Genomic DNA, 23,552 nt, shown 5'->3' on the forward strand with positions numbered 1-23,552 from the left:
TTATAAATATATCTCTCTTACAAGATTCTGAAGTGAATCACAGTATCAAGTTAGAAAAAAAGAATGATAAGAACTCTGAATCATCATAGAGCTCTCTTTATAATATATTCTAAGATGAACTTCTTCTTCTTTGAAAGACACTCAATAATCTGTTAAATAAAGAATTCATATATATTAGCAACTCTTTCACTGCAGCCTCTATTCTCTTTGCAAAGAAACTAGATGAAGAACTCTGATTCTGTGTGAACTACTGAGATCTGAACAGACTGACAAAGAAAGATTGATATTTCTTATCTCTCATCAATGAGACTCTAGCACAGATCAGATGAGCTTAATAATTTATAAAACTAGATATTATCACTGCATTTCATAAGATTTATATCACTGAAGAAGATGAATGACTTACAGCATTCTGAACATATTATGATCTTTTTGAATGAATAGTCACACTCTTTGAACTGACTAATGTCTCTAGTACATTTCAGAAGTATATCAACTGAGTGCTCTGAAATTTCCTTGATGAGTTTGTATCTGCTTATCTAGATGACATTCTCATCTTCACTGATGAATTCAGAAAAGAATATCAAGAACATGTGTAAAAGATATTATAACAGCTACAAGAAGCAAAACTATCAATAGATATTGATAAGTGTGATTTTGAAGTCAAGAGTATCAAGTATCTGAGTTTTATTATAGAAGCTGGCAAGAGGATTTGAATGAACTCTGAGAAAGTCTCTGTCATTCTTGAATGAGAAGCTCTGTGTACTGTGAAAGATGTATAAAGCTTCATCAGATTTACTAACTTCTATCAGCAATTTATATGAAACTTCTCAGATATTATGAGATCACTTATAGATCTCACTAAGAAAGACTCAGTATTTCAATGATCAGTAGACACTGAAGCTGCATTTACACAGATGAAGAAGATATTCATTAATATCTCTCTGCTGATAATATTTAATTCTGATTATGAGACAGTTATTGAAGCTGACTTCTCTGACTATGTGATAGAAGAAGTGATATTATAATATAATGATGAAGATGTTCTACAATTATATGTCTTCATGTCTAAGAAACTGAGTTCTGCTGAATACAATTATAAGATCTATGACAAGAAACTTCTTACAATTGTACACTGTTTAGAAGAATGAGACTCTGAACTTCAAAGTATCTCTGAATTTGAGATAGTTACAGATTATAAGAATCTTAAATACTTCATAACTACCTGTAAACTTACTGAATGACAGATACAATAATCTGAGTTTCTAAGCTGCTTTCATTTTACAATACACTACTGTTCTGACAGCCAGAACTCAATGACAGATGCTCTCTTATAATGAGAGCAAGATATATCATCTGATATAACAGATACTCACTGAATGAACTGAGAGCACTAGCTCTTGAATCTGAAGATATTAATTGATCAAGATGAAACAGCTCACAGTATCATATATGCTTCTCTGATTAGAACTGACATTGATATCTTCACTTTCTCTACACTGAATGAACTGTGATATACAGCAGCTCAGACTGATAAACTTCTTCAGATTCTCACTGAAGCAGTATATCCACCATGCACTCTGATTCCCCTCAGAACTATGTATAAGAATCAATATCTCAGAATACTCAATCAATGATAATAACACTCTATGATTTCATGAATAACACTGAGTTTCTCACTCTGAATCCTTACACACTTGAATAATGCAAGAGATGTATGATTTGTATATAATTAGTTATCTGAGCTGTGAACAACTGTATAGAATGATCTTCTGAGAATTCTACTGATCTGAGATATTAAACAGCATTAGATGCTTCATCTGAAACTGCAATTACTATTCTTCTATTATCTCATAAAAGAACTGTAGAAAAGATCTACTGAAATCACTCAATGTCTCTGATAGAATCTGATGAGATGTAGTGATTAACTTCACTATTAATCTATCTGAGAGTAAGAACTGCAGAAACATTCTGATCATTATTAATTAACTAAGTAAGAATGTAATATTGAAATCTTATAACAAGATAAATGCTGAATAAGTCACTGAAGTCTTCTTATGAAGTTCATTCTATCAGATGTATGAATTGCTGAGAGTAATAGTATTGAATTAAGACTGCTAATTTGTGAGTGCTCTCTGAACAAGAATCTGTCAAGTTCTCAAGATTACACACTATCTGTCAACTATCTATCACTCTGAAACTGATAATACATCAGAATGAATAATTCAGACTGTAAAGAATTATCTTTATATAAGTTCTGCAACTACTCACAAGATGATTGATATGATCTTCTCCTACACACAGAGATTACTATTAATAATCAAGATGCTGTTTTAACAGAGATAAGCTCATTCTTTCTTACACACAGATATCACATGAAAGTATTGAATCTTCTAGAGATCACACAGTTCACACTGAACCTCTGCAGTTCAATTCAGATTGCTGATAATATAATAATAAAGCTCTGAGACATTCATAACTGAACAGAGGCCTTTATGACAATCATAAAATAAGATTAAGAAGATTAAATCAATATCTGACAAGATTCTGCAGAGCAGTATAAGATAGAAGACCTTGTGTGATTGAATCTCAAGAACATATGAATCACATATTCATCTTGTATGCTAGACTACCATCACATCAGATATAAAGTGATAGAAGTTCTAGATAGTCATAACTATCACCTTGACACATCATCAGAGATTTATAATGTATTTCACATAAGTTTGCTCTGCTGCACTATCACTGATTCATTCTCTTCTCAGCTGATGTCTGACTGACAGTCACCAGGCATCATAGAAGAAGATAATAAGCTTGAGTGAGAGATTGAAGATATTCTTAATAAGAGATCTCATGGCCATGACTGATAATATCTTGTGAAATGAGTCAGCTATGATCAACTGACCTGAACTCTGAGTTCTGTGTTATCTGAAACAGCAGTTCTTGACTGATGAGAACTGCTTCTGAAAAGAGGGAACTAATGTGACAGGCTGTGCTCAATTAATTATATAGACTATTTCATTACACTTCATAGATTCTTCCATTCTCAATCACTGATTCATGACTGCTATGAACACATGTAGTATATACTCTGATTCTCAGCCATTTCTGATCATCAATTCTCAGCTGCTATGAACATGTGTAGTGTACACTCTGATTCTCAGCCATTTCTGATCACTGATTCTCAGTCACTACAAACACACATATATTCTTCCACCCCGAAGCTCCACTGTGTACACCATCACATACATGTATAAATATTCATCTTGATCACTGATTCTTATACTTTCTCTTTCTTTCCTTCTCTAATGTTTTTATCTTTGTTATATAAGACCTATCAATATTATACCAATCTATTCGGCGTAGGCCTCTTACAGTATATATCAATTATAACTGATTAAGACACATCACTTTCAACTATCAATCAATCTATATGTCTTCACACTCAAGAGAAAGACTGACATTATCTCAATTAAGAGAAAGATCAGTGTCTTCTCATTTAAGAGAAAGATCAGTTTCTTCTTATTTAAAGAATAAATCAGCATCTGTTCATATCAATTACATAGCAGTGAAAGAAGATTTAGAAGATAACTATAAGAATATCTTAATAAAATAGAAAAAAGATTAGCTTCTATTCAAATTCATAAACAGAAGCTTGAAGAGATTAAATGATAATAATTTAAAGAGAAGTCACTATAAAATCTTCAGTTATAAGATATTATAATCTTCAGTGTATTCTCTTATTAAAAACTTTACACTGAACTACTATGCTATTATCAATTCATTCTCTTCTTAACTGACTCAGACTCTGAGTTCTGTGTTATCTGAAACAGTAGCTCTTTATCAATGAGAACTGCTTCTAGAAAGAAAGAACTAATATGATAAGCTATGTCTGATTAATTATATAAACTATTTTATTACACTTCACAGATTTTATATACACTTCAATTCTCAGTTATTCTAGATTGTCAATTCTCAGCTGTTATCTCAATCAATTATATAGACTATTCTATTACACTTCACAGATTCTATATACACTTCAATTCTCAGTCATTTTCAATCATCACTTCAATTCTCAGTCATTCTTGATTACTGACTCTCAGTCATTCTTGATAATTACTACAATTCTCAGCTATTCTCAATCACTGATTCTCAGCTACTATGAACATGTATATATTCTTTCACCTCAAAGCTTCACCATGTACATCATCACATACATGTATAAATATTCATCTTAATTGCTGATTCTCATACTTTCTCTTTCTTTTCTTCTCTAGCGTTTTTATCTTTGTTATATAAGATCTATCAATATTATACTGATCTAATTGGCGTAGGCCTCTTACACAAAGTATTAGAAGATATTAAAATACTGTAATTTATAAAGAGTTTTTATATTCTGAGCTGAAATTTTCTGATTTTATATATCTGAAATTAGTAAATGTATAATAGTTAACTCTATAGATATTAGAAAAACTCTGAGAACTTTTAGTTCTCAGGTAAATATTATAGTCTATGACTATATACATCTATAATTAAACTGACTGCTGAGATCATGAATTTCATGTTTAATCTTATTTGATCTGATCTCATACATTTCTTAGCATGAATTCTGCTAAAACTGGCTATCAAAAAACCATGCAAAGTGACTATATATCAGATTTTAAAATGAAATCATGACATGAAAAAAATGAGAAAGTGATCTCATTTAATCTCATTTAGTCTCATTCTTAGCATAAAGTTACTATTTTTAGACATTTTAAGGTTTCTTTTAGACTATTTTTAATTTTTTAAAAAGTAATGCTTTTTGATAACACTTAAATGAGATTTAAAGTCATTTAAAGCAATAAAAATAATTTAAATTGAGAAGTGAAAATCATGATCTCATTTGAAAAATGTGATAAGAGTAGACAGTAAGTTTCACTGAGACAGTATAAAACTACTATCTAATGTTAAAACTGTGTAATGGGATCAGTTAAATTGATAATGAGACTATCAAAAAATCTGGTCCTGGTCTCAGATATGATCACATGATCAGTCTATCTATAATTGAAGAATAATAATAATAATAATAATAATAAACAATTGACTACAGTGTAATTCTTCTATAAAAATGTGTATAAGAGACCTTATTAAAAGAAAAATCATGAACATCCACGCTATAACCTGTACATGGGAAAGGTTAATCTGTTTTATTTGTGTGGGAAGTGCTAGCTATGTTATATAACATAAGAGATCACGTGCAGGCGGAGCGATCGCTAGGGCAACGCCACCAAGGCGGCCGCCGCTACATAACCATCCCAAGTAATCACCAACACCTACCCTAATCACGTGCCACTCAACTTACCCAACTTATATATAGTTTCACCCTAGATAGATTATAGATGACAACGTTATCCTCTAACACATTTTACTCGGAAAAGTTGGTTTTTCTATAATATATAGAGAGAAATGGGTTGTGATTGGTGGGCCGACGGCGAGCGAGCTGGGAGGATGCGGCGGTGTGATTGGCCTGGGAACGCCGCAGCAAAGCGCTTTGGCTTTCCGGGGCCCGAGAGACAAGACAGCGCGGAGAAAAGAACAATACTACGGTACCGTACCTTGCTGCTTATATATCTGCTGGCCACCACCATCTCCTGTGTACATATGTATATACCCCGCTCGTCTGGCTATATTAATTATTCTATATTCCTGTATATCCTCCTGTATGTCGAGCGCATTCTTCGTCTCTCTCTATCTCTCTCTGTGTCACTAAGCTATTTCCCCCCTATTTAGCCGCCATGGCCGCCCGTCGTGCCGTTGCCCGCTCTCTCCCCACCCTCACCGCTCGCTCCGCCAGCTCTCCCCGCATCCCCATCACATCCGTCTCCGCTCGCAGCATAACCACCACCAGCACCAGCACCAGCAGAATGGCCTCTAAACTCCCCACATCGCACGCTGCCCTCCGCAGATTACACGCCACAGCCCAGCAGCTGAGCCCTGCCTCTGCCGAAGCAGCTGCCCCGTACCCAGCGGAGAACTATCCCATGAGCCACTCCCCGCTCGCCTCCCCCGTCAACACCTGCAACTTCATCGATAACAAATTCCTCCCCTCCAACGCCAGCACCTGGATCGACCTGCACGACCCCGCCACCAACAACCTCGTCACCCGCGTGCCCCAGAGCACCGAAGCGGAGCTGCGTGCCGCCGTCGAGAGTGCTCAAAAAGCCTTCCCCGCATGGCGCGCCACCAGCATCATGGCCAGGCAGCAGATCATCTTCAAGTTCACCAACCTGATCCGTGCGAATTGGGATCGTCTGGCTGCCAGCATCACCCTGGAGCAGGGGAAAACCTTTGCTGATGCCAAGGGTGATGTGCTCAGGGGTCTGCAGGTTGCGGAGACGGCGTGCGGTATCACCACCCAGCTTACGGGCGAGGTGCTGGAGGTCGCTAAGGATATGGAGACCAGGAGCTATAGAGAGCCCTTGGGTGTTGTTGCCGCTATTTGCCCTTTCAGTATGTCATTTTTTAATTTGATTTTTTATTTCTCTCTCTTGAAATACTTTTGGCAAGCCAGGAATGTCAAATTTACTTTTACTAGATTTCCCTGCTATGATTCCCCTCTGGTCCATCCCTACCGCTACTGTAACCGGCAACTGCTTGATCCTCAAGCCATCCGAGCGTGACCCCGGCGCTGCGATGATCCTCGTTGAGCTGGCTAGAGAAGCCGGCTTCCCCGATGGAGTCATCAACGTCGTACACGGCTCTGCCAAAACCGTCGACTTCATCATCGACGAGCCCGCCATCAAGGCCATCAGCTTCGTCGGCAGCAACCGCGCAGGTGAATACATCTTCACCCGCGGCTCGGCCAACGGCAAGCGAGTCCAGGCTAACCTGGGAGCCAAGAACCATGCTGCCGTCCTCCCAGACTGCAACAAGAACCACGCCCTGAACGCCATCACCGGTGCTGCTTTTGGCGCTGCTGGTCAACGATGCATGGCATTGAGCACCCTCGTGATGGTCGGAGAGACCAAGGAGTGGCTCCCGGAGATCGCTGAGCGGGCTAAGGCTCTGAAGGTCGACGGTGGCTTCGAAGAAGGTGCCGACTTGGGCCCCGTCATCAGCCCTCAGAGCAAGAAGCGGATTGAGGACATCATTGCCAGCGCTGAGGAGGAGGGTGCCACGATCCTGCTTGATGGGCGCGGATATAAGCCTGAGAAATATCCTAATGGTAACTGGGTATGTAACATGAGAATTACTTCCCCTACTGCTATTTTTTATCATTCTGTATGTTCATTTTTTGGTGGTTAGCTAACACGGTGCAACAGGTCGGCCCCACCATCATCACCGGCGTAAAGCCACATATGCGCTGCTACACCGAGGAGATCTTCGGCCCCGTCCTCATCTGTCTCGAGGTCGAAACCGTCGACGACGCCATCTCCCTCATCAACGCGAACGAATACGGTAACGGCGCTGCCGTCTTCACCCGCTCCGGTCCCACCGCCACCAAGTTCCAGCGCGAGTTGGAGGCCGGCCAGATCGGTATCAACGTGTAAGTTTCTGCTCCCCGTTTCCGCAAATCAGAATAACCTCATATAACAAAACATGGACGATAACTAACAAATGTACTTTTCTTTTTCTTGATACACCAGACCCATCCCCGTCCCCTTGCCCATGTTCTCCTTCACGGGCAACAAGAAGAGTGTCGCAGGCGGCGGCGCGAGCACGTTCTACGGCAAGCCTGGCTTGCAGTTCTACACGCAGCAGAAGACGGTGACGAGTCTGTGGCGCAGCGAGGATGCGGTTAATACAAAGGCGAGCGTCGTGATGCCTACACAGGGTTAATTTCTTTTATGTTTTGTTACTTTGCACTGGTTTTTTCACTTTCACTTGTATTCTCTTGTTTGTGATAGCATATATATATATATAAAAGATTTTTCTATTTGTGTTTCTATATATATATGCTCTGGCTTCCAGTTCCGCGTTTACTTGATCTTGATAAGACTGCACAGCGCGTAAGTTTTAACGCAGGTTCTGCTGACATTTGTTCTCTCTTGAAACGAGACCGTCTGGTGACAGGCACACGTTTCTATGCCTCGACATACTTAGGTTATGTCTGACGTATACCAACGCACATATATATATATATGGATGACGAGGAGAGGGTGAGGTGAGTATGGAGGGAGGGGGGATTGGGGGGATAAGAGATAAGAGTGAAATGAAAAAAAAAATAAAAAAAAATAAAAAAAAACAACGAAGGAGTGGGAGTGATGTGCGTTTTTCTATATACCCGCGTTAATTCCTTTCTTTATTTTATTTTTTTTTTCTCTTCGTGAAAAGGCTGTCGACTGTTATGCCCCTTTCTTTTGAAAATGGGAGATTTTGTTGGGGGGGCGGGGGGGTGTTGAGCGATATGAAGCGAAAATGGTCAAGGGGTCGTTTTGTCGAGAGCTGTGGTTGTGGTTGTGGAGAGGAGAGAAGAGAAGCCAAGTTCTGGTTTTCCTTACTTGCTGGTCCTCGATTTTATTTTGTGTTCATGGGGTTGGTTTTGTTTTTGATGATTTGGACAGATTGGATCTGCATATTTACACAGTTATATTTATGAATGTACACATTTTACAACAACACTGTAGATACATATGTGTAGTGTAGTGTAGTGTAGTGCAGCGTAGTTTATGCAGGTATATACAGCGCAAGCACACGTAACATAAATAATATGCGTAATAAAAGAAAAGCCGGAAAGGAAATGAAATTAATATTTGGAAGGGAAAAAAAAAAAAAAAAAAAAAAAACAAAGGAAATAAGAATCACCCAAGCTCTTCTCTATCATTAAAAGAAAGACAACAGGGCTCGCTATCTCAATTGGGGGCGTGGGTATGTAGTAGTAGTAATAGTGCAATTGTATCTTGCTTGGTTCATAAAATGATATTCGACAAGACAATACGGAGTACACCGTGCAACAGAAACAAAATGCGAACGAGATTTCATTCCCTGACATATATATTATCCATATATCGGTACCGGCATATAAAACGTCCCATTGTATCCTCCTATCCTCTTACTCAGTACTCTCGCTCACGAAGGTATAGACCAGCCGGACCATCTCGATCTGGTCGCCCTTCGCGACGACGATGCGGCGCGTGTACCGTCTGACGCCATCGACCATCTCGAAGCCCCAGACCTAGATCACGGTGTTAGCATCAGATATAGATAGAGAAAAGAAAGAAAGAAAACAAAGGAAAACCCCCACCTGCTCCCCCGTCCACCCATTCTCCTTACTCCGCACCCAACTCTGCACAAACTCCTCGTTCTCCGCATCAACCACAAACCCGTCCGTCAGATCGCCGTTCGCCAGCATCTCCCCGCGCAGGAACTTAGCCACGGTCACATCCTTGTCTGCATCGCCCGTCTTGGTCTGCACGTCGACGTCCGGCAGTCTCTTGCCTTCGGAGCCGGCCGCGCCCGCTCTGAAGAACCGGCTCTGGCCCGTGAGGTCGCCGAAGATGTGGTCGGTGTGGTCGCGCTCGGACCAGTCGAGGACGCGGTGCTCGGAGGTGCCCTTGACGCCGCCGGTGAGGACCTGGTCGATGGCTAGCTCGGTGACGCCCTGGTCGTTTTTCGTCTGTTTGATTTTTAAGGTTACGGTGGCGAGGCCGATGGCTGTGCGGGTGAGCCACGACATGCCTTGCTGTGAGATGGGGGTTGGTTAGATGTTGTGTTTTTTCTTCATTTTCTCTCTCTCTCTCTCTCTCTCTCTCTCTTTTTCTTTTTTTTTTCTTTTTTTTTTTTTTCTATTTCGGCTTTTTCGTATGTAAAAAATGTTGTATGCTAACGGTGTCAGAGGGGGAGCTATCGGCTCACCAGTTTGAAGATGCCATCGGGGTCGTTGGAGATGGATTTATCCTGGGGTTAATCGTTAGTATTCTTTTATTTTTATTTTTATTTTTATTTTTTATTTTTGATTTAATATAGTATATGGAATAAATAAATAAATGCATACCATAACCCAAGTGCCATTGAGGTTGTGCATGGTGACGGTGGTTGGAGCAGCCATTTTTGTAGAGGTATGTATGCACAGTGTTATGTGTGTGTGGGGGTGTGTATTTGAGAGGGTGGGTGGTTAGTTATAGAGGGGGTAGCTGGAGGGGTTCAAGGTGGAAAATAAGAAGTAATATGTTCGTTTCAATCTGGAAGACGAAAAGAAAAGAAACGAAGAAAAAGCAGACAAGAAGAACACGAGGGGATCAGGAGATTGATATCTTATGTGTAGAAATCGATTCGAGGCGCGGGGGGGAGAGTTTGTTGCTGCGTCTGAGCCTCGGAAGTCGCATCGTTTGCAAGAAGAAGAAGAAGACCCCTTCATGCACCGTACATACATACATAACATTAACTTACATACATACATGTGGGAGAAACCATAGCATAGGGCCGAAAATAATAAAGAGCAAAAAATTGACGACCGTGATTGCCATTTTTCTTGCACATGCTAAAACCAAGGCACCAACCATCCAGCTCCCGATCTCGTAACCACGTAACTAACGTAACAACACCACACCCCCGCCGCCGCCCGTTGGAATTTCAACTGGGCTAAACAAGTGGGATGGGACGGGATGGGGGGTGGAGAGTCTGGTCCTTCTCTTCCCTTCCTCTGCTCTTGGACAAGATGATGCTTGCATGAGACGCCGTTCAGGTTTACGCTCGCCCTAGACGGGGGGTTCGATCGGATGGAGTAGTGTAGTGTAGTGTAGTGTTCTCTGTTCTCTGATTTCTCTGCCTGTGATAATAATACCGATATGATAATAATAATACAGCCTATAACTTAGCTCGTTGTGTTCACTTGCTGCTTTCATGATACATAACTAGTTAGTTACTACTTAAATACTTTACACATGTGCCACCAGCTACCAGCTCTCCCAACCAGGCCAGCCGACTCCTGACTTCTGACTCCTGAGAGTTGATGTTGCACATGCAGGTCTACCTGCTACTACGTTAGTAGCAATTAATGGTGTAACTACTGTACTGCCACGACGACTGCTCGCTCGTAACCCACCGAGATAGGCACTGGGGTTAGTGACGCGATGAATGTTTTGAATATTCAATAATGGACAATCCTCCCCCTCTCTCTATCTCCCCATCATAATATCTTCGTTCTTGAGCATGCAAGACTAGCCATGTGAATCGCGCCTGTTTGTCTCAGGATAGAGAAAAGGGCGTCTGTCCGAAGTCACCAACAGCGAGTAGGCATGTGTTCTTCGTCCGCCAATTGAACGGTGTGTGCAGAGTACGGATGTGAGAGATCACTATAGGAACGATATTGTGAGCATATAATAATAACACATTTATTATTAGGTGAAGCCTGTATTCAACAAGAGATGGCAAAACACTGGACAGACAACTGAGCGCTGATTCTGTCGCTGTTGAGGAGGCATTCAATTCTCAAGCGAGCTATTCTTCTTGATCAAGAGAAATAAAAATAAGTAAATAAATAAATAAATAAATCCATCCATCCATCCATCCATCCAGCTAAATACCCTACTCTATATATCAAACCGGACTGATCGATCGTCTTCCGTTGTGATTGAAATGTTTCCCCATCCATCCCACACCACGTGACAATGATGGCTCTCCTTCCAAGGTTAACTTCAAGCCTGTAAGCGAGAGAGTATTACTATTATGCAGACACATCAAACCAACAACAACAATAGGAGCAGGAGGAGACACAGACTTCAACAGGCTATCTCCAGGACAGACAGACGGAGGAGGGCCCCGACATCGCGCAAACGATAATATCTACATGCCACAATGGCTTTCAACAAGAAATACGCTGGGCTGCCCGATTTGGTGCGATATATATCCTTCCCCCTAGCCATAAGCTTCGGTGCCTCGCCTCTGCTAACCATGGATTCTTTATACTTATCTTCAACCAGGATTTGGCTCCAGATATCTACGAAACCCCTGAGCTCACTGACGGGTCTACTCTGGCTGTAAGATGCCCAATTTACACAAAATGCCTGTATCGGCGGGCGAGCTGCTCTATCCTTGGGTTTTAAAAAAGCCTGGTCTAACCAGTTCTCCAGACTGCCACCGTCCGCTCCCCGTCTCCTTTCCAAGATGAATCAACCAGCCCGGAAATTGACCGTCAGCGTCTTCAGCCAGACCAGGCCCGATCACACTTCCTCTCGTCGCGTTTAGATACTCGCGGGGTCGACTTCTCTGACAGCATTGCGTCCAAAAGGACGTCATACAAGGCGATGAGCCGGCGAAGACAGCGGCGGGAAGATGGGACAGAAATCTTAGGAGACGTCAGCGACGAGGAAGACGAGTCTCTAGAACGGAAATTAGCCAGGTTGCGCAGAGAAGCGGAGGAATTAAAAGAAGAGTTGGCTACTCGGAAGGCCGCCCAACGGGATACGCAGACCACCACTGGTGCTGGAGATTCAGCGGAGGGTGACCACCAACACCAGGACGACCTGGACAATGGCGTGCTGGAGCTAAGTCGGGCGTTGGACAGTCTCCATACCTCTTCACGAGGCGGCGCAGGCCCTATGACTGCGGAGGAGATACTTTCGCAAAAGTTAGGAGGCAGCATCCCGCCCACCGTCCACGCCGCAAAGCAACGAAATGAACTGCTCCATGGGCCTCAATCCAATATCCCTGCTGGTCTCCTATCCAACGCTGCCGCCTTCGACGCTCGTCTTACCTTACTCGAAGCAGCTCTAGGCATCCCAAACACCCCAATCCCTCACTCCGCAGATGACTCCGCGGGTCCCCAGCCAATCCTCCCCGCCCTCAACCACCTCACCGTCCAACTATCCACCCTCTCTAGCACTCTAACCGGGCCCTGCGCTTCCATCCCCAGCCCTCAATCCCACCAGCCCCAACCCACCACCGTAACAACCCCACACCTTGAAGCCCTAACAACACGCATCCGCAAACTAACCGCCGACGCCGACGCCCTCTCTTCCGCCCGCCGGCGCGCAACCGAAGCAGCCCGCGCCGTCATCGCCGCCCGCATCGCCGCCGCCACAGCCGACGACCCCGCAGGAGCCACCATCGCATCAGCAACGGCACACACCCCAGCCACCACCGCCCCAATGACAATAACCGACCACCCCGCCGCCGGCGCCCCCTCCCTCTCCTCCCTCTCCGCCACCGAAACCGACTCCGCCGCCAGCGAACAAGCCGCCAAGATCCAAGCCCTCTACACAACCCTGCCAACCATAACCTCGCTCCACCCCTTACTCCCTAGCGTGCTGGAGCGGCTGCGCTCGCTGCGCGCGATCCATGCGGGCGCGGCGCGGGCGGCTGAGGACCTGGATGCGTTGGAGGACAGGCAGGCGGAGATGAAGAGGGAGATTGAGCAGTGGCGGGAGGGGTTGGCGGTTGTGGAGGGGAAGGTGAGGGAGTGTGAGGGGGTGATGAAGGGGAATATGGAGGTTGTGGGACCGTGGGTGAAGGGCTTGGAGGGGAGGTTAGAGGGGTTGGGGGGGTAAGGGGATAGGGGGTTAGGGTTTTTTCTTTTTTTCTTTTTTCCTTTAATATACATTATCTAAATATCCCTATCCTAGTCATTTGTTCGTGTCTCCTTTTAGGAGTGTGGTATCATTTGGGATGGGGGTTGGATTTTGGGTTGGATTCTTCGTTGTTCTTTTTTTATTGATGTTGCTAGGCATCTATCTCATCTACCTCGTGATATTTCAAAATAATGCATGAGATTCATCTCATAAAGGCGACCTTGCGTTACTCGTTTTCGTCACACTCTATATGTTTATTATCCCTTTTTGTTTCTTTTCTTTGCTCAATATACCCTAGACAATCCCCCAGAGCGAAGAGCTTAACTTCCTCCCATTAGAGGGTCATTATTAAATCACCCCCCCCAAATGAAAAGAACAAACAACCAAGTTAGTCCCAGCATAGAATAGCATGAATACCCCAGGTATATAAACCAGAGAAACAAATCTAATCCCGAAAATCCTAAAACTAAAAGAAAACAAAATATCGAATCACAAAACACGCCTCAAAACCCTAATCTTCGGCACGATGCGCACCTCCACCCACCAGCCCCTTGTAACATACTTCCTCCCGAACCCCTTAACCCACCTCCAACCATCTACAGCCTTCCCACCAAACACCTTCCCTAAAATCTCCTCCTCAAACCCTCCACTAACCTCCCCTTCACCAGGCCTCAAAATCCTCACCCCTCCAAACCCAGTAATCTCATCAACAACCTCCCATCGACCAGGTCTATCACGATCACTCTCACCATCACCATCACCATCCCCAACCTCGACAAGCAAATAATCAAAACTTGCCCAAAACCTCTCCACCCTCGCCTTCTCCATTTCTATAACACTGCCCGCACTTGTCTTATCATACACCCACCTCTGCTCCCCGCTCCGGAGCTCCGGATACCTCCCATCAGGGGACCCGGGGAGGATGATGAGCGGTGATTTCGGCGGGGGTTTCTGTAGGAAGCGGGTTACGCCTGTTTGACAGGCGAGGTTATCTAGGTGGACGGAGATGGTTTGTTGGTCTGCGAGGCGGGTGGAATTATTCTTAATATTGTTATAAGGGTGGTTATTATGTAGAGCCTTCAGGGCGTATGCGCCCGGGTAATTTGCGGCGGAGATGGGGAGGAGGAGGAAGGTGGAGAGAACGAATGTGGTTAGGGTGGATAGGCAGAGGAGGGTTGCGAGAAGGGGGTAGAGGATGTGGGTTTTTGTGCGGTGGGTCCAGATGTAGGAGGCGCCGAGGGCGGCGGCGGTAGTTATGGGCGGGATTGTATAGAGGATGAAGCGCCATTCTTTGTGCGGTTGGAGGCTGTAGAGGAATATGTAGGATATGGCGGGCAAGAGTAGGGAGGTTGCTGTACGGCGGGTGGCAGGCTGGAGGATGGAGAGCGGGATGCAGAGAGCGTAGGTTATGGGGTTGAGGAAGAGACGGGGGAGGGCGTTTGTGAGGTAGAAGTGCCAGGGGGAGGTGCCCCAGGCGGAAGCGTGGCCGGAGACGACGTTGTATTTGAAGGCGGCGAGTTCAGGCCAGAGGGGGAACTTTTGCCAGAAGATAGAGTCGGTGGTGATTGTGGTGAGGAGGCCGATTGTTAGGCCGGATATGGCGGCGGGGAGAATCTCGCTGCGGAATGATATGCGATTTTTGGCCCAGAGGTGGATTGTTGTGGTTGCGAGGAGGAGGGCGATTTCTGAGCGGAAAATGATGCCTGTGATGGTGAGGAGGTAGAGGGAGAGACGGCACCTCTTGCGGGATTGGACGTCTTGTACTGTTGAGGCGGGCTCGGGGAGGAGATATCGGAATGCAAACGTGGCTTTGAATTGAATAAGTTTAGCATCATCCATCATGGCTGGTAAGGGCTAGATATAGGGGGGAAAAAAAGGGGGGGGAGGGGGGCGGCGGGCGAAGATTGGGACATACTGATACCGAAAGCAAACATGTTCGGAAGGGTTCGAGAGGCATAATACATGACATGGAACTGACTGGCTTGGAATAAAATATACCAGACCGCAACATTCTTGCCGAATGCCCGCCGAACTCCCCTGGCGTAAGAGATAAGTACAAGCGCATTAAAGCATCCCACCACGCCGCGCACTTGAAGTCAGAAGTTAGCGGTTAAGCAGTACTCAAAGAGCAATTTTCCACATAGCGGTTTTCTGTAACTTCGTACCTACTAATTGTCTATCAAGCTGCGAATTGACCCATAGAATTGGCTTTGCTGTGCCCGCGACAGCCAACGCCCCGACAAAGGTGCGCGGGACGGCGCCGGGGAAGGAGAAATGATCGTATTGTGCGCGGAGCCTGTTGGCCACATTCTTGGACGGAATCCCGTAAGTTAGGATGTCGTGGATCGCTTGGATATTGAAGGATTCCTCGACCTTTGTATAGGGGGAAACGTAGAGGTGGAGGAGGACGAGCGCCGGAAAGAGTGAGAGCAGAAACCAGTCTGCAGCTGATGGTCAGCAATTATTTATTGATGATAGTTTTGGATATGTTAATTATGCCTATATGATACGCAGAATATACACCACTCACCTGTCAGTCTCGCCATTGTCTGTTCCTGTGGTGGTTATCTCTATCCCAACGAGGAGCTGAGGTTTGTTGTTGGCGGCAGAAAACAAAAGGAGTGTCGTCACCACATGTTCAATTTCCTGTTGTCAACTTTTCCCCGTTCACACCGCATTCCTCACTTCTTCACTCAACCACGCCCTCCCACACGCCGCTACACCCTCGCATCAGACGCGAGAGCGGTCGCCTTACTCCAGACAACTCCCCATCCATGCGCAGATAACCCACCGCCGGCCGCTAAAAGGACACCATGTTTCTCTTCGGTCTGGGGAAGCTCATTTACGGTACGTGGATTGATAGCTAGCTGTCCGCGGACAAATTTCCCAGGCGTAGCATACATACATAGCACGCAGCAGTGCATATACATGTATCTATCTTTTACAACAGGGGAACCCTAAGCTAACGCGAAAACTACTTCTTTCCACAGTCATCGTCCTAACCATAAACGCCATCGCTATCCTCTCAGAAGACCGCTTTTTGGCCCGCAGTAAGCATCCCATCTCCGCGCGCGCTGCTCCCGAGAAAAATACACGTGGTGCACACACGTATCTGGATAAATATATAGATACAAAAAGCTCAGACTGACACGCCGTAATACATAGTTGGTTGGGGCCGTACACAGTACGATCCCGGCTTTGGCGCGGCCCCCGATAACACAAGCATCAAAGCGAAATCTGTCAATCTAATAGCAAGTGTGCGGACGGTTATGAGAAGTACGTTTCAACAAGAGTGTTTTATTTATTTATTCCTTATCTTACCCCAGTTCCCTTCCTTCTCATTCCCATTCTCAGATTGCGGATATTGGGTGGATCATCTGCTGACACAGGAGGCCTTCCTAGTTCCCCTGATCGTAATTAACCTAATAATCATAACTTACGAAATTATCTTGGGATAGAAAGGGAGAAAAGCAAGCTGGGAAAGAGAAGGGAGGGGGATATAGGGCAACAACGGGATTTTTTACTTTTTCATTTTTACAGAGCGGGACATTTCAAAGAACCTTTTAATCAGATCGTATATACGAATTTTCTTTCTTATCCTGATATCCCCTTACCAATTTCCTCCGACTTTCATAACATCTACCTACCCTCCTCCGCCAATTTATATTCCTTCAAACCTTTTTCACGACATCTGCTGAGGGAGCATGAAACAACTCACCCACCTGCCACACACTTCACCCACCAAAGTGTAGGCGGTGTCTGTATGGCATGCGGCTAGCTAACCTTAAATACCTCACTAAGCATACCCTTATCAATTGTTGGAGGGATGCGCGCGACGAAGAGCACCAGCGCCTTTTTACTTCCAGAAGTATTAACTAAAAGCACGTAGAAGGATAGTGATAGATAGGAGGCATTGGCATGAATTTTTCGTATTCTGACAGGGGGGAACATCCACTGCAATATAGGAATTAGATCATGGAGACATTTCCCCACCCGCCAGCGCTCGTGGTTAGTTATTTGATATGAAACGAGAGTTGGGTATAGAATTGAGGATCATCTTCCTCCGCCTCCTCCATTTAGCCAAGCAAGCATAGGTAAAAGCGACTAAATATAAAGCAGGATGGTTGAAATTGAGCAGAATTAAGGTAGGAACAGAACTGCTCACTTAAAAAAGAAAATAAACGAAAAAAGGGGCAAAAAACCCAAAAAACCAAACCGTTCACTAGAAATAAATAGCCTACCTAACCAAAGACAAAGCCAAACTAGCCCAAAGTCAAGTTATAGAAGAAATATCAAAGAAGACAAGATATAGGAAATAAACAAAAATGTGGAAAAAAAAAAAAAAAACAAAAACAAGTTCTACACGGAACAGAAAGGAATGAAAAAAGACAGCTAGCTAACCTGATAGATGTTTATGTACAGCAGAGACCAGGCAGAAAAATAAATAAAAAAAAGAGTAAGAGGAGACAAGAAAGAAGATTTAAAGCTATATGCAAAAAATAGATTTAAGGGAGTAGAAGGGAACAATGCTGGACATTAGGACATAAAAAACAAATGCCACGTCCCTCCTTTGGCCGCCTTGTTCAATTCCTACCCCTCTTTTTTTTCCAATGACAGGTGACGTTAGATGGCGCATGCGATCATATACATATACATATATGCAAGAAACTGAAGCAGAAGAAGAAAAATTGAGGGAGGGCACATGAGAGAGGCAGGAGGAAGGATTTAGGAGCGCGGAGAAATGTGAGGACAGAGCCGACTTTAAGAAATATCACTAGCTAGATAAAAGGAGGGGTCGTGGACGTGAAATGCATCCTATCCTGCCCAAGCCCAGAGCGATGTAATGTAGACTACAAAGAATTATATCACGCTGAACGATTTCTTTCGTAAACTGAACCGGCTGCGCTTTGATGTTGCATACTGCAGCGGCTTCCCGTTATTTTTATTGACGCTGCCGGTGCCATTGTAGGTTGGATTCTGATTTTGACTTTGAGCGTGGTCGTAGCTGTGAGTGTGAGCATGGTGGCTATGGCTGTGATCGTTGATGTTATTGGTATTGGTATGGTCACTGGTACGGTTGCTGTTGTTTGGGACCTCTCGCTGCCGAATCTTCATATTATTGAAGAAGCTTGATGCGTTTGGTCGTATTTTTGGGGTTGCGCTGCCATCATCTTTGTTACGGGTGGTGGAGTCCGTTGGCACGGGGGAGGATACTTCTTCCTTCAAAGGCCAATTGTTAGCTAGGCTACTTTCCGCAGCTAGACTTCTAGGACCTAGATCGGGCGATGGGAGGGCCGGGGACGTTGGAAGTGCGGGCACTGGCGGCGTGTCTGTCGATGATTTTGCGCCCTTTTCTTTTTCCCTGTAATATAATCTACCTTGGCTCAAGCTCCTACTGCCCAGTTTGAATCGACCAAGTCCTCCACCCAATCCTCCAGATTGGCCGTTCTCTTTACCGTTCCGAGCAGCTGCGATGCGTCGGTCCTCCTCAGTCTTAGAAGCTTTACTAAGCTCCAACGCCGCCTTGAGGTCGGCGTCTTGCCGCTTAATTTCTTCCTTCAATCTAGCCTCTAGTTCCTTTCGTTTTTGTTTCTGTGCCTTTTCCTTCTCTTTCTCTGCGGCTTTCCGTTCCCTTTCTTCCTTTGCTCGCTCTTTTTTGAAGGCAGCGTCACTCTTTTTAGAATTAAGGGGGGCCGAGGGGGGCGTCACAGGAATTTGTGGGGGGTGTGGGAGGGGTGCGAAACCAGAGGTCGAATTCTCGGGTTGTGCAGATGGCTGCGGTGCAGTTGGTATTTTTTTCAGGGGCGACGTTACTGCGGAGTCAGTAGCGGGGATTACTGTATGTACGCGATTTATTTCGTCGGAGCCAGTAGCGGAGCCATTCATTCTGGATTGCGAGGCGGAAACTAAATCCTTGGTGTCCACGGATGCTCGATTTTCCGGAGTCATGCCTTCTTTTTCCTGCTCTTTTTGCATCGCTTCGAAAGTTGTTTCTTGGTAGAAGAGCACGTATGCACAGGCTAATCCAGGCCGGTCCCCAAAGAAGTTGCGGACGTAATTCTTGTCAACTGGCTCCACCATCTCGTCGTCGAAAAGCAGCCACCCCCTGTCTTCTGTTTTGATGATGGCAACATAGTGGCCGTGATAAGGCCCACCACCAATGTGGACAACGACAGCATAAAGCTCATAGAGACGATCCGGGTCTTCTGCATCGTCGGTAGTGTTAAATAATCGAAGGTAATACGGGTACACCACTCTATGGAATAGCTTTTGGAGTCTTTGTAAATCCTCGGTGTATTTGAAGCGCTTTAGGTGAAGTGCTAAAATGCGCGGTAATCGTTTAATCTTCATTCGTTTTTCAGCCTCTTGCAGTCCTCCGCAATTGTCGCAATGGAATTTATTCCGTTCACAGAGCATCTCCTCCTCTGAAAACTTTCGTAAGCATGAAGTTACTGACGAATGCTGATCAAGATCGACAGATAGATCTAGAAAAACTTCATCTCTCTGCGATATATTCTCACATGTAAGGCACTGGGTTTCTGAGGTCAAAGTCCCTTCAAAAAGCTCATGCACCCATCGTGTGGTATTCGGTGATTTAGAGGTGTTGGAGGTCGCCAGCGTCGTAGCTACAGACCCTGTGGTTGTGGTATTCACTGACATCTCACCATTCTCCGACTGCTGGTCCAGCTCTGGAGGTGGTGAACGTTTGGCTTCTGCTTCCACATTAGCTACCACTTCGTTTAGCAGTAAATTAAGGAATTCATGTGCGTCCTGATGCATCGCTGTTCTAAACATTTCATGCTCTCGTCGCAAAACTTCGAGAAAGGTGTAAGGCCGAATGACACCCATCCTCTCTTGACTAGCAACTATAGCTTCGAAAATATCTTTCAGTGATGTAAAAAGTGATTCTTGCATCCCATAGCTTGTGGCATTATCTGTTGTTTCTAGAATTGGAAGCCTGTGCATCGCAACTTTTTTCTTATATTCTGGAGAGTCTTTATCCTCTGGCTTTGGCGGTTGTTGCGCCGGAGGAGTTGCTCCACCCTTGGCCGAAGAGTTAGCAGCCGCTTTTTGTTTAGCTTCCTGTTTATCCTCCATTGGCGCATTTGGGTCTGGGTAACGTAAATTTTTTGCGAGGCATTCGTTGAGGCTTTCTATGGGGGAGCGTCTAGGGTAGTTTATAACGGATTCTCGAAAGGGCACTGAATAGTAAAGACATTGGAGGATCGAATTGCAGTAACTATAGCCATCAGCACACGGATGTTACAAGCCGTTGTATGAACGAGCACAATGGGACTAACCATGTATTTCCATACTGAGCCTACATAGTGAAACGAACAAATTTTAGCAACCTTCCGTCTCCCAAAATCAAAAGAAGAGGGGGGAATTCCAGAGCACTCACGTTTTCCATTCCGAAAAATTTATCACTGCCGTCATTCCGCAACGGGCCTGCGTCTTGCAACATCTTCTCAAGCGGCGTCATAGGTAGAGGAAGGATGTCCTTCTTGACCGGAGTGGCCGGAGAGGCTGGAGTACCAGCTCCCTAGAAACACCAAAACATTTTCCAGAGTCAGATACAATAAACAAGGAATAAAATTCCAGGGAAGAGCGTACCGCATTGCCTCTTAACTTGCCAAAGAAGGGCGCCATATCGACAGAGAGCACACGACAACAATGCGACCCAACCCGTCACTCACGGCCGCCGCAGTGCGGCAGACCTTGATCGTCTAGCCCGCGAGAGGGTCTCTAGCAGTTTGCTTTCCACCTGATTGTAAAAAAGGGTTGGGGCTCGATTGAACACGATGCGGGAAGGGAGAAGTAGGGATCGTTGGATATTTCAGGATACCGGAGACTGGGCAATGCTATAAATCGGGGTAGTGGACGGGACACAGAATACCAAGCCCAATTCGCCAGAGAACAAAGCCGTAGTAGGGATCGTATTCAGACCTGCAACGGCGGGGACGGCAAAGGGCTGATTTAGGGTGGGTGAATACGGGGTGGGAGAGTTGTCCGGAGGGACACAAGGAGTGACCGGGAGCGGATTAACCTAGGCTGACAACCAAGAAGGGGGACTACAGCGAGAGACAGATAGATAGCAGCAGGTAGGCGGCACAGGAGGGTGAAAGGAGAGACGAGACAAAGGAGAGACAAATGTCAAGACAGATGTCAAGACAGAGAGGAAGCGGAGCGACGGAGGAGGGAGGGAGAGGAGCGAGACAGACACGGGGAGAGTGGAAGAGAGAGGAGAGGAGATTGGGGGGGGAGGAGAGAGGAGAGAGGAGAGAGCCGCAGTGGGACGGGGGTTACAGGGGAGGAGGTACCTGGCCCGCGGATTTCTGTGGAGGAGGCACTTGCTGGTACCTGCCCCCAGGCGCAAGTTCCCTAGCGGGTGGCTACCAGCCCCCATCCAAGCCTGCCTTAGGCAAAGCGTGGGAAGACGCCGCCACGAGAAACCGACAGCCACCAATGCGTTATCTGCGCACAGAGGCCAGTTCGTTCCCTTACGCCGCATTTAGGTATGGTATGTAAACCCTTTTGTACTGTGCTTAGACTGTCTAGCGCCTATAAGTGATAGGCATCGAATCGCGTGGCTCCCGCGAATAACTACTAAGTTTGCCTAGCCTGTAGCTTGAACGGGAATAGGCATGGAAGCAGTCCTATCCAAGGTCATATTATTTCGTCTTCCTCTGTGTCGCTATGAGTCTAACGGTTGTCTACAGAGTCCAGATGAGGCATCAATCGGTTCATGACTCTGCTTGTATGGCTGTCTTGTGCTTTGGGAGTCAAAATATCGCCTACTTCCACTATCAACACCAACCAGAACCTTGCAACCCGCCAGGGAAGGACTCTTTTAGGCTGTATGGACAATTTCAACCCCCCCCCCCCCCCCCCCCCGGTCGTATGGAGGACTTATATTGGCCACTCAGCATTGGCTAGCCCCCTATTAATATCGCTTCATATAGGCATGGACATACATGGCATTCCATCCACTTTTGCTCGCCCATCGCCATTGTGGTCGGCTGCTCTCAAACCGAGGAGGATCTTAAGATCGCTTTCAAAACAACGAAGGGGTCGAACACATATCAACTCGCGTGTGCAGCCCCAGATGAACAGTTTTAAACTATTCTGGACAGTTTGAACGTGGCCTGTACGAATGTTCCACAAGCTTTATTCACGCAGGTTAACCGCAAACACTTGGCGTTTCTAGGGCTACCCGCAGACGACTGCGCTTGGCTGGAGGAGAATATTCAAGCCTGGTTTACCTCATTGGCCGTGAACTTATCTCGAATCATATCATCATTCTTTTGATAACGAGGTAATTTACAACTGTTGTGCAAAAAGCTAAGGGTTTACAGCTTAGTTTAAACCTGCGATTTATTAAACCAAAGAATCCCTCACAAATCCGTCTTTAATGACAAACGCCTCGTAAGATAGGCTATCAATAAGGCTGGCTTGGCTAACGGGATGACCATCAACGGTTGGATGTGGCGGTTGATTTACAAAAGCGAAGAAAATCCTCACTTTTTGTGGCTGCTCCGGTTCTCCATTTTATTTATATCCTGCTTTTAACAGGTTTCGTGCAGCGCGCATTGTTGGGTGTGGCAGAGTTTTCAAAAGCTTCAAATAATACCTTCGAACGACCTCCACGGGCCACGCTCTAGAGATTCACTAAAACTTAGCCTCTACGACTAACTTGCTCCAACTTCCAAGCTAGTAAAAGTTTAATTCCACAATACTCGTTATATAGACACGCACCACTTATACTAGTCCCTAATGTAATTAGTATATTATTAGATGGGGTTTAGTTAAGTCATATCCCACAGACCTCTCAACAATTCTCAGGGCCTCAGCTATGTATCTATGAAATTCCCCCGGGTATACGGAGTAGAGTATATGTATATAGATAGATATAGATATCCCCCCAGGTATAGAAACCACCAGGTATGGGACTTCCCTCTCAATGTCTCAATATGCGTCTCTATTTCATACAACCAAGATCTTGATTACTAATACAATTAGTTATCATCACTGCGTGCTCATTGTAGCGCTAGTATAAAATAC

General features: G+C 45.1%; 7 protein-coding genes across 11 annotated transcripts; 4 read left to right on the top strand and 3 right to left on the bottom strand.

Moving 5' to 3' along the window:
- The first annotated feature begins 5,328 nt into the window (after positions 1 to 5,328).
- BDCG_03318 lies at positions 5,329 to 8,603 on the top strand. 2 transcript variants are annotated; one of them, XM_045418914.1, is made up of 6 exons: positions 5,388 to 5,702; positions 5,773 to 6,492; positions 6,578 to 7,215; positions 7,305 to 7,528; positions 7,629 to 7,791; positions 8,056 to 8,344. In XM_045418914.1, exons 2-6 carry the CDS (start codon positions 5,778 to 5,780, stop codon positions 8,083 to 8,085), a joined length of 1,770 nt encoding a protein of 589 aa, XP_045280386.1. In that variant the 5' UTR covers positions 5,388 to 5,702; positions 5,773 to 5,777; the 3' UTR covers positions 8,086 to 8,344. The 2 variants fall into 2 exon arrangements, with proteins under 2 accessions (XP_045275382.1, XP_045280386.1); XM_045418913.1 differs by having other exon boundaries at positions 5,329 to 6,492; positions 7,629 to 8,603.
- Positions 8,604 to 9,034: 431 nt separating this feature from the next.
- BDCG_03319 (uncharacterized protein) lies at positions 9,035 to 10,030 on the bottom strand (the record flags this gene model as incomplete). The annotated part of the gene is made up of 4 exons (XM_045418915.1): positions 9,035 to 9,157; positions 9,227 to 9,664; positions 9,838 to 9,879; positions 9,977 to 10,030. The coding sequence occupies 4 exons, from the start codon at positions 10,028 to 10,030 to the stop codon at positions 9,035 to 9,037; spliced, it is 657 nt and encodes a 218-aa protein (XP_045275383.1).
- Positions 10,031 to 10,964: 934 nt separating this feature from the next.
- On the top strand, positions 10,965 to 14,127 carry BDCG_03320 (uncharacterized protein). The gene is made up of 3 exons (XM_045418916.1): positions 10,965 to 11,817; positions 11,904 to 11,960; positions 12,054 to 14,127. The coding sequence occupies exons 1-3, from the start codon at positions 11,779 to 11,781 to the stop codon at positions 13,467 to 13,469; spliced, it is 1,512 nt and encodes a 503-aa protein (XP_045275384.1). The 5' UTR covers positions 10,965 to 11,778; the 3' UTR covers positions 13,470 to 14,127.
- On the bottom strand, positions 13,599 to 16,404 carry BDCG_03321. Of its 2 annotated transcripts, none has more exons than XM_045418918.1 (4): positions 16,021 to 16,404; positions 15,660 to 15,931; positions 15,406 to 15,579; positions 13,599 to 15,298 (listed from the first exon to the last, which is right to left on the bottom strand). In XM_045418918.1, coding segments are annotated over exons 2-4 (1,494 nt in total). In that variant the 5' UTR covers positions 15,661 to 15,931; positions 16,021 to 16,404; the 3' UTR covers positions 13,599 to 13,979. The 2 variants fall into 2 exon arrangements, with proteins under 2 accessions (XP_045280388.1, XP_045280387.1); XM_045418917.1 differs by having other exon boundaries at positions 15,656 to 15,931.
- On the top strand, positions 15,899 to 17,752 carry BDCG_03322 (uncharacterized protein). The gene is made up of 4 exons (XM_045418919.1): positions 15,899 to 16,337; positions 16,481 to 16,540; positions 16,656 to 16,766; positions 16,893 to 17,752. The coding sequence occupies exons 1-4, from the start codon at positions 16,304 to 16,306 to the stop codon at positions 16,946 to 16,948; spliced, it is 261 nt and encodes an 86-aa protein (XP_045275385.1). The 5' UTR covers positions 15,899 to 16,303; the 3' UTR covers positions 16,949 to 17,752.
- Positions 17,753 to 17,813: 61 nt separating this feature from the next.
- BDCG_03323 (ubiquitin thiolesterase) lies at positions 17,814 to 23,006 on the bottom strand. Its single transcript, XM_045418920.1, has 4 exons — positions 21,105 to 23,006; positions 20,893 to 21,033; positions 20,792 to 20,811; positions 17,814 to 20,730 (listed from the first exon to the last, which is right to left on the bottom strand). The coding sequence occupies exons 1-4, from the start codon at positions 21,138 to 21,140 to the stop codon at positions 18,351 to 18,353; spliced, it is 2,577 nt and encodes an 858-aa protein (XP_045275386.1). The 5' UTR covers positions 21,141 to 23,006; the 3' UTR covers positions 17,814 to 18,350.
- BDCG_03324 lies at positions 21,557 to 23,471 on the top strand. 3 transcript variants are annotated; one of them, XM_045418922.1, is made up of 3 exons: positions 21,557 to 22,011; positions 22,211 to 22,348; positions 22,454 to 23,471. In XM_045418922.1, exons 1-2 carry the CDS (start codon positions 21,642 to 21,644, stop codon positions 22,219 to 22,221), a joined length of 381 nt encoding a protein of 126 aa, XP_045280390.1. In that variant the 5' UTR covers positions 21,557 to 21,641; the 3' UTR covers positions 22,222 to 22,348; positions 22,454 to 23,471. The 3 variants fall into 3 exon arrangements, with proteins under 3 accessions (XP_045280390.1, XP_045280389.1, XP_045280391.1); XM_045418921.1 differs by having other exon boundaries at positions 21,557 to 22,006; XM_045418923.1 differs by having other exon boundaries at positions 21,557 to 22,348; positions 22,454 to 23,427.
- The last annotated feature ends 81 nt before the right edge of the window (positions 23,472 to 23,552 follow it).

The sequence above is a fragment of the Blastomyces dermatitidis genome (genome assembly GCF_000003525.1).
Source record: "Blastomyces dermatitidis ER-3 genomic scaffold supercont1.3, whole genome shotgun sequence".
NCBI classification, from domain to species: domain Eukaryota; kingdom Fungi; phylum Ascomycota; class Eurotiomycetes; order Onygenales; family Ajellomycetaceae; genus Blastomyces; species Blastomyces dermatitidis.

What these genes read in the sequence shown, in the direction of transcription:
- BDCG_03324 (XM_045418921.1), top strand. Translation starts at nt 21,642, where the DNA reads ATGTCAAGACAGATGTCAAGACAGAGAGGAAGCGGAGCGACGGAGGAG. An exon ending in TTCCCTTACGCCGCATTTAG is followed by an intron (nt 22,007 to 22,210) that starts GTATGGTATGTA and finishes GGTTGTCTACAG; the next exon opens with AGTCCAGATGAGGCATCAAT. An exon ending in GGGAAGGACTCTTTTAGGCT is followed by an intron (nt 22,349 to 22,453) that starts GTATGGACAATT and finishes CGCTTCATATAG; the next exon opens with GCATGGACATACATGGCATT.
- BDCG_03318 (XM_045418913.1), top strand. Translation starts at nt 5,778, where the DNA reads ATGGCCGCCCGTCGTGCCGTTGCCCGCTCTCTCCCCACCCTCACCGCT. An exon ending in TGCCGCTATTTGCCCTTTCA is followed by an intron (nt 6,493 to 6,577) that starts GTATGTCATTTT and finishes TACTTTTACTAG; the next exon opens with ATTTCCCTGCTATGATTCCC. An exon ending in GGCCAGATCGGTATCAACGT is followed by an intron (nt 7,529 to 7,628) that starts GTAAGTTTCTGC and finishes TTGATACACCAG; the next exon opens with ACCCATCCCCGTCCCCTTGC.
- BDCG_03320 (XM_045418916.1), top strand. Translation starts at nt 11,779, where the DNA reads ATGGCTTTCAACAAGAAATACGCTGGGCTGCCCGATTTG. An exon ending in ACGCTGGGCTGCCCGATTTG is followed by an intron (nt 11,818 to 11,903) that starts GTGCGATATATA and finishes ATCTTCAACCAG; the next exon opens with GATTTGGCTCCAGATATCTA. An exon ending in CTGACGGGTCTACTCTGGCT is followed by an intron (nt 11,961 to 12,053) that starts GTAAGATGCCCA and finishes CCAGTTCTCCAG; the next exon opens with ACTGCCACCGTCCGCTCCCC.
- BDCG_03323 (XM_045418920.1), bottom strand. Translation starts at nt 21,140, where the DNA reads ATGGCGCCCTTCTTTGGCAAGTTAAGAGGCAATGCG. An exon ending in GCAAGTTAAGAGGCAATGCG is followed by an intron (nt 21,034 to 21,104) that starts GTACGCTCTTCC and finishes TGGTGTTTCTAG; the next exon opens with GGAGCTGGTACTCCAGCCTC. An exon ending in GCTCAGTATGGAAATACATG is followed by an intron (nt 20,731 to 20,791) that starts GTTAGTCCCATT and finishes TGATGGCTATAG; the next exon opens with TTACTGCAATTCGATCCTCC.
- BDCG_03322 (XM_045418919.1), top strand. Translation starts at nt 16,304, where the DNA reads ATGTTTCTCTTCGGTCTGGGGAAGCTCATTTACG. An exon ending in AGACCGCTTTTTGGCCCGCA is followed by an intron (nt 16,541 to 16,655) that starts GTAAGCATCCCA and finishes CGTAATACATAG; the next exon opens with TTGGTTGGGGCCGTACACAG. An exon ending in TGTGCGGACGGTTATGAGAA is followed by an intron (nt 16,767 to 16,892) that starts GTACGTTTCAAC and finishes AGGCCTTCCTAG; the next exon opens with TTCCCCTGATCGTAATTAAC.
- BDCG_03321 (XM_045418917.1), bottom strand. An exon ending in GCTTGATAGACAATTAGTAG is followed by an intron (nt 15,580 to 15,655) that starts GTACGAAGTTAC and finishes TCTGACTTCAAG; the next exon opens with TGCGCGGCGTGGTGGGATGC. An exon ending in CATGTTTGCTTTCGGTATCA is followed by an intron (nt 15,299 to 15,405) that starts GTATGTCCCAAT and finishes TTCAATTCAAAG; the next exon opens with CCACGTTTGCATTCCGATAT.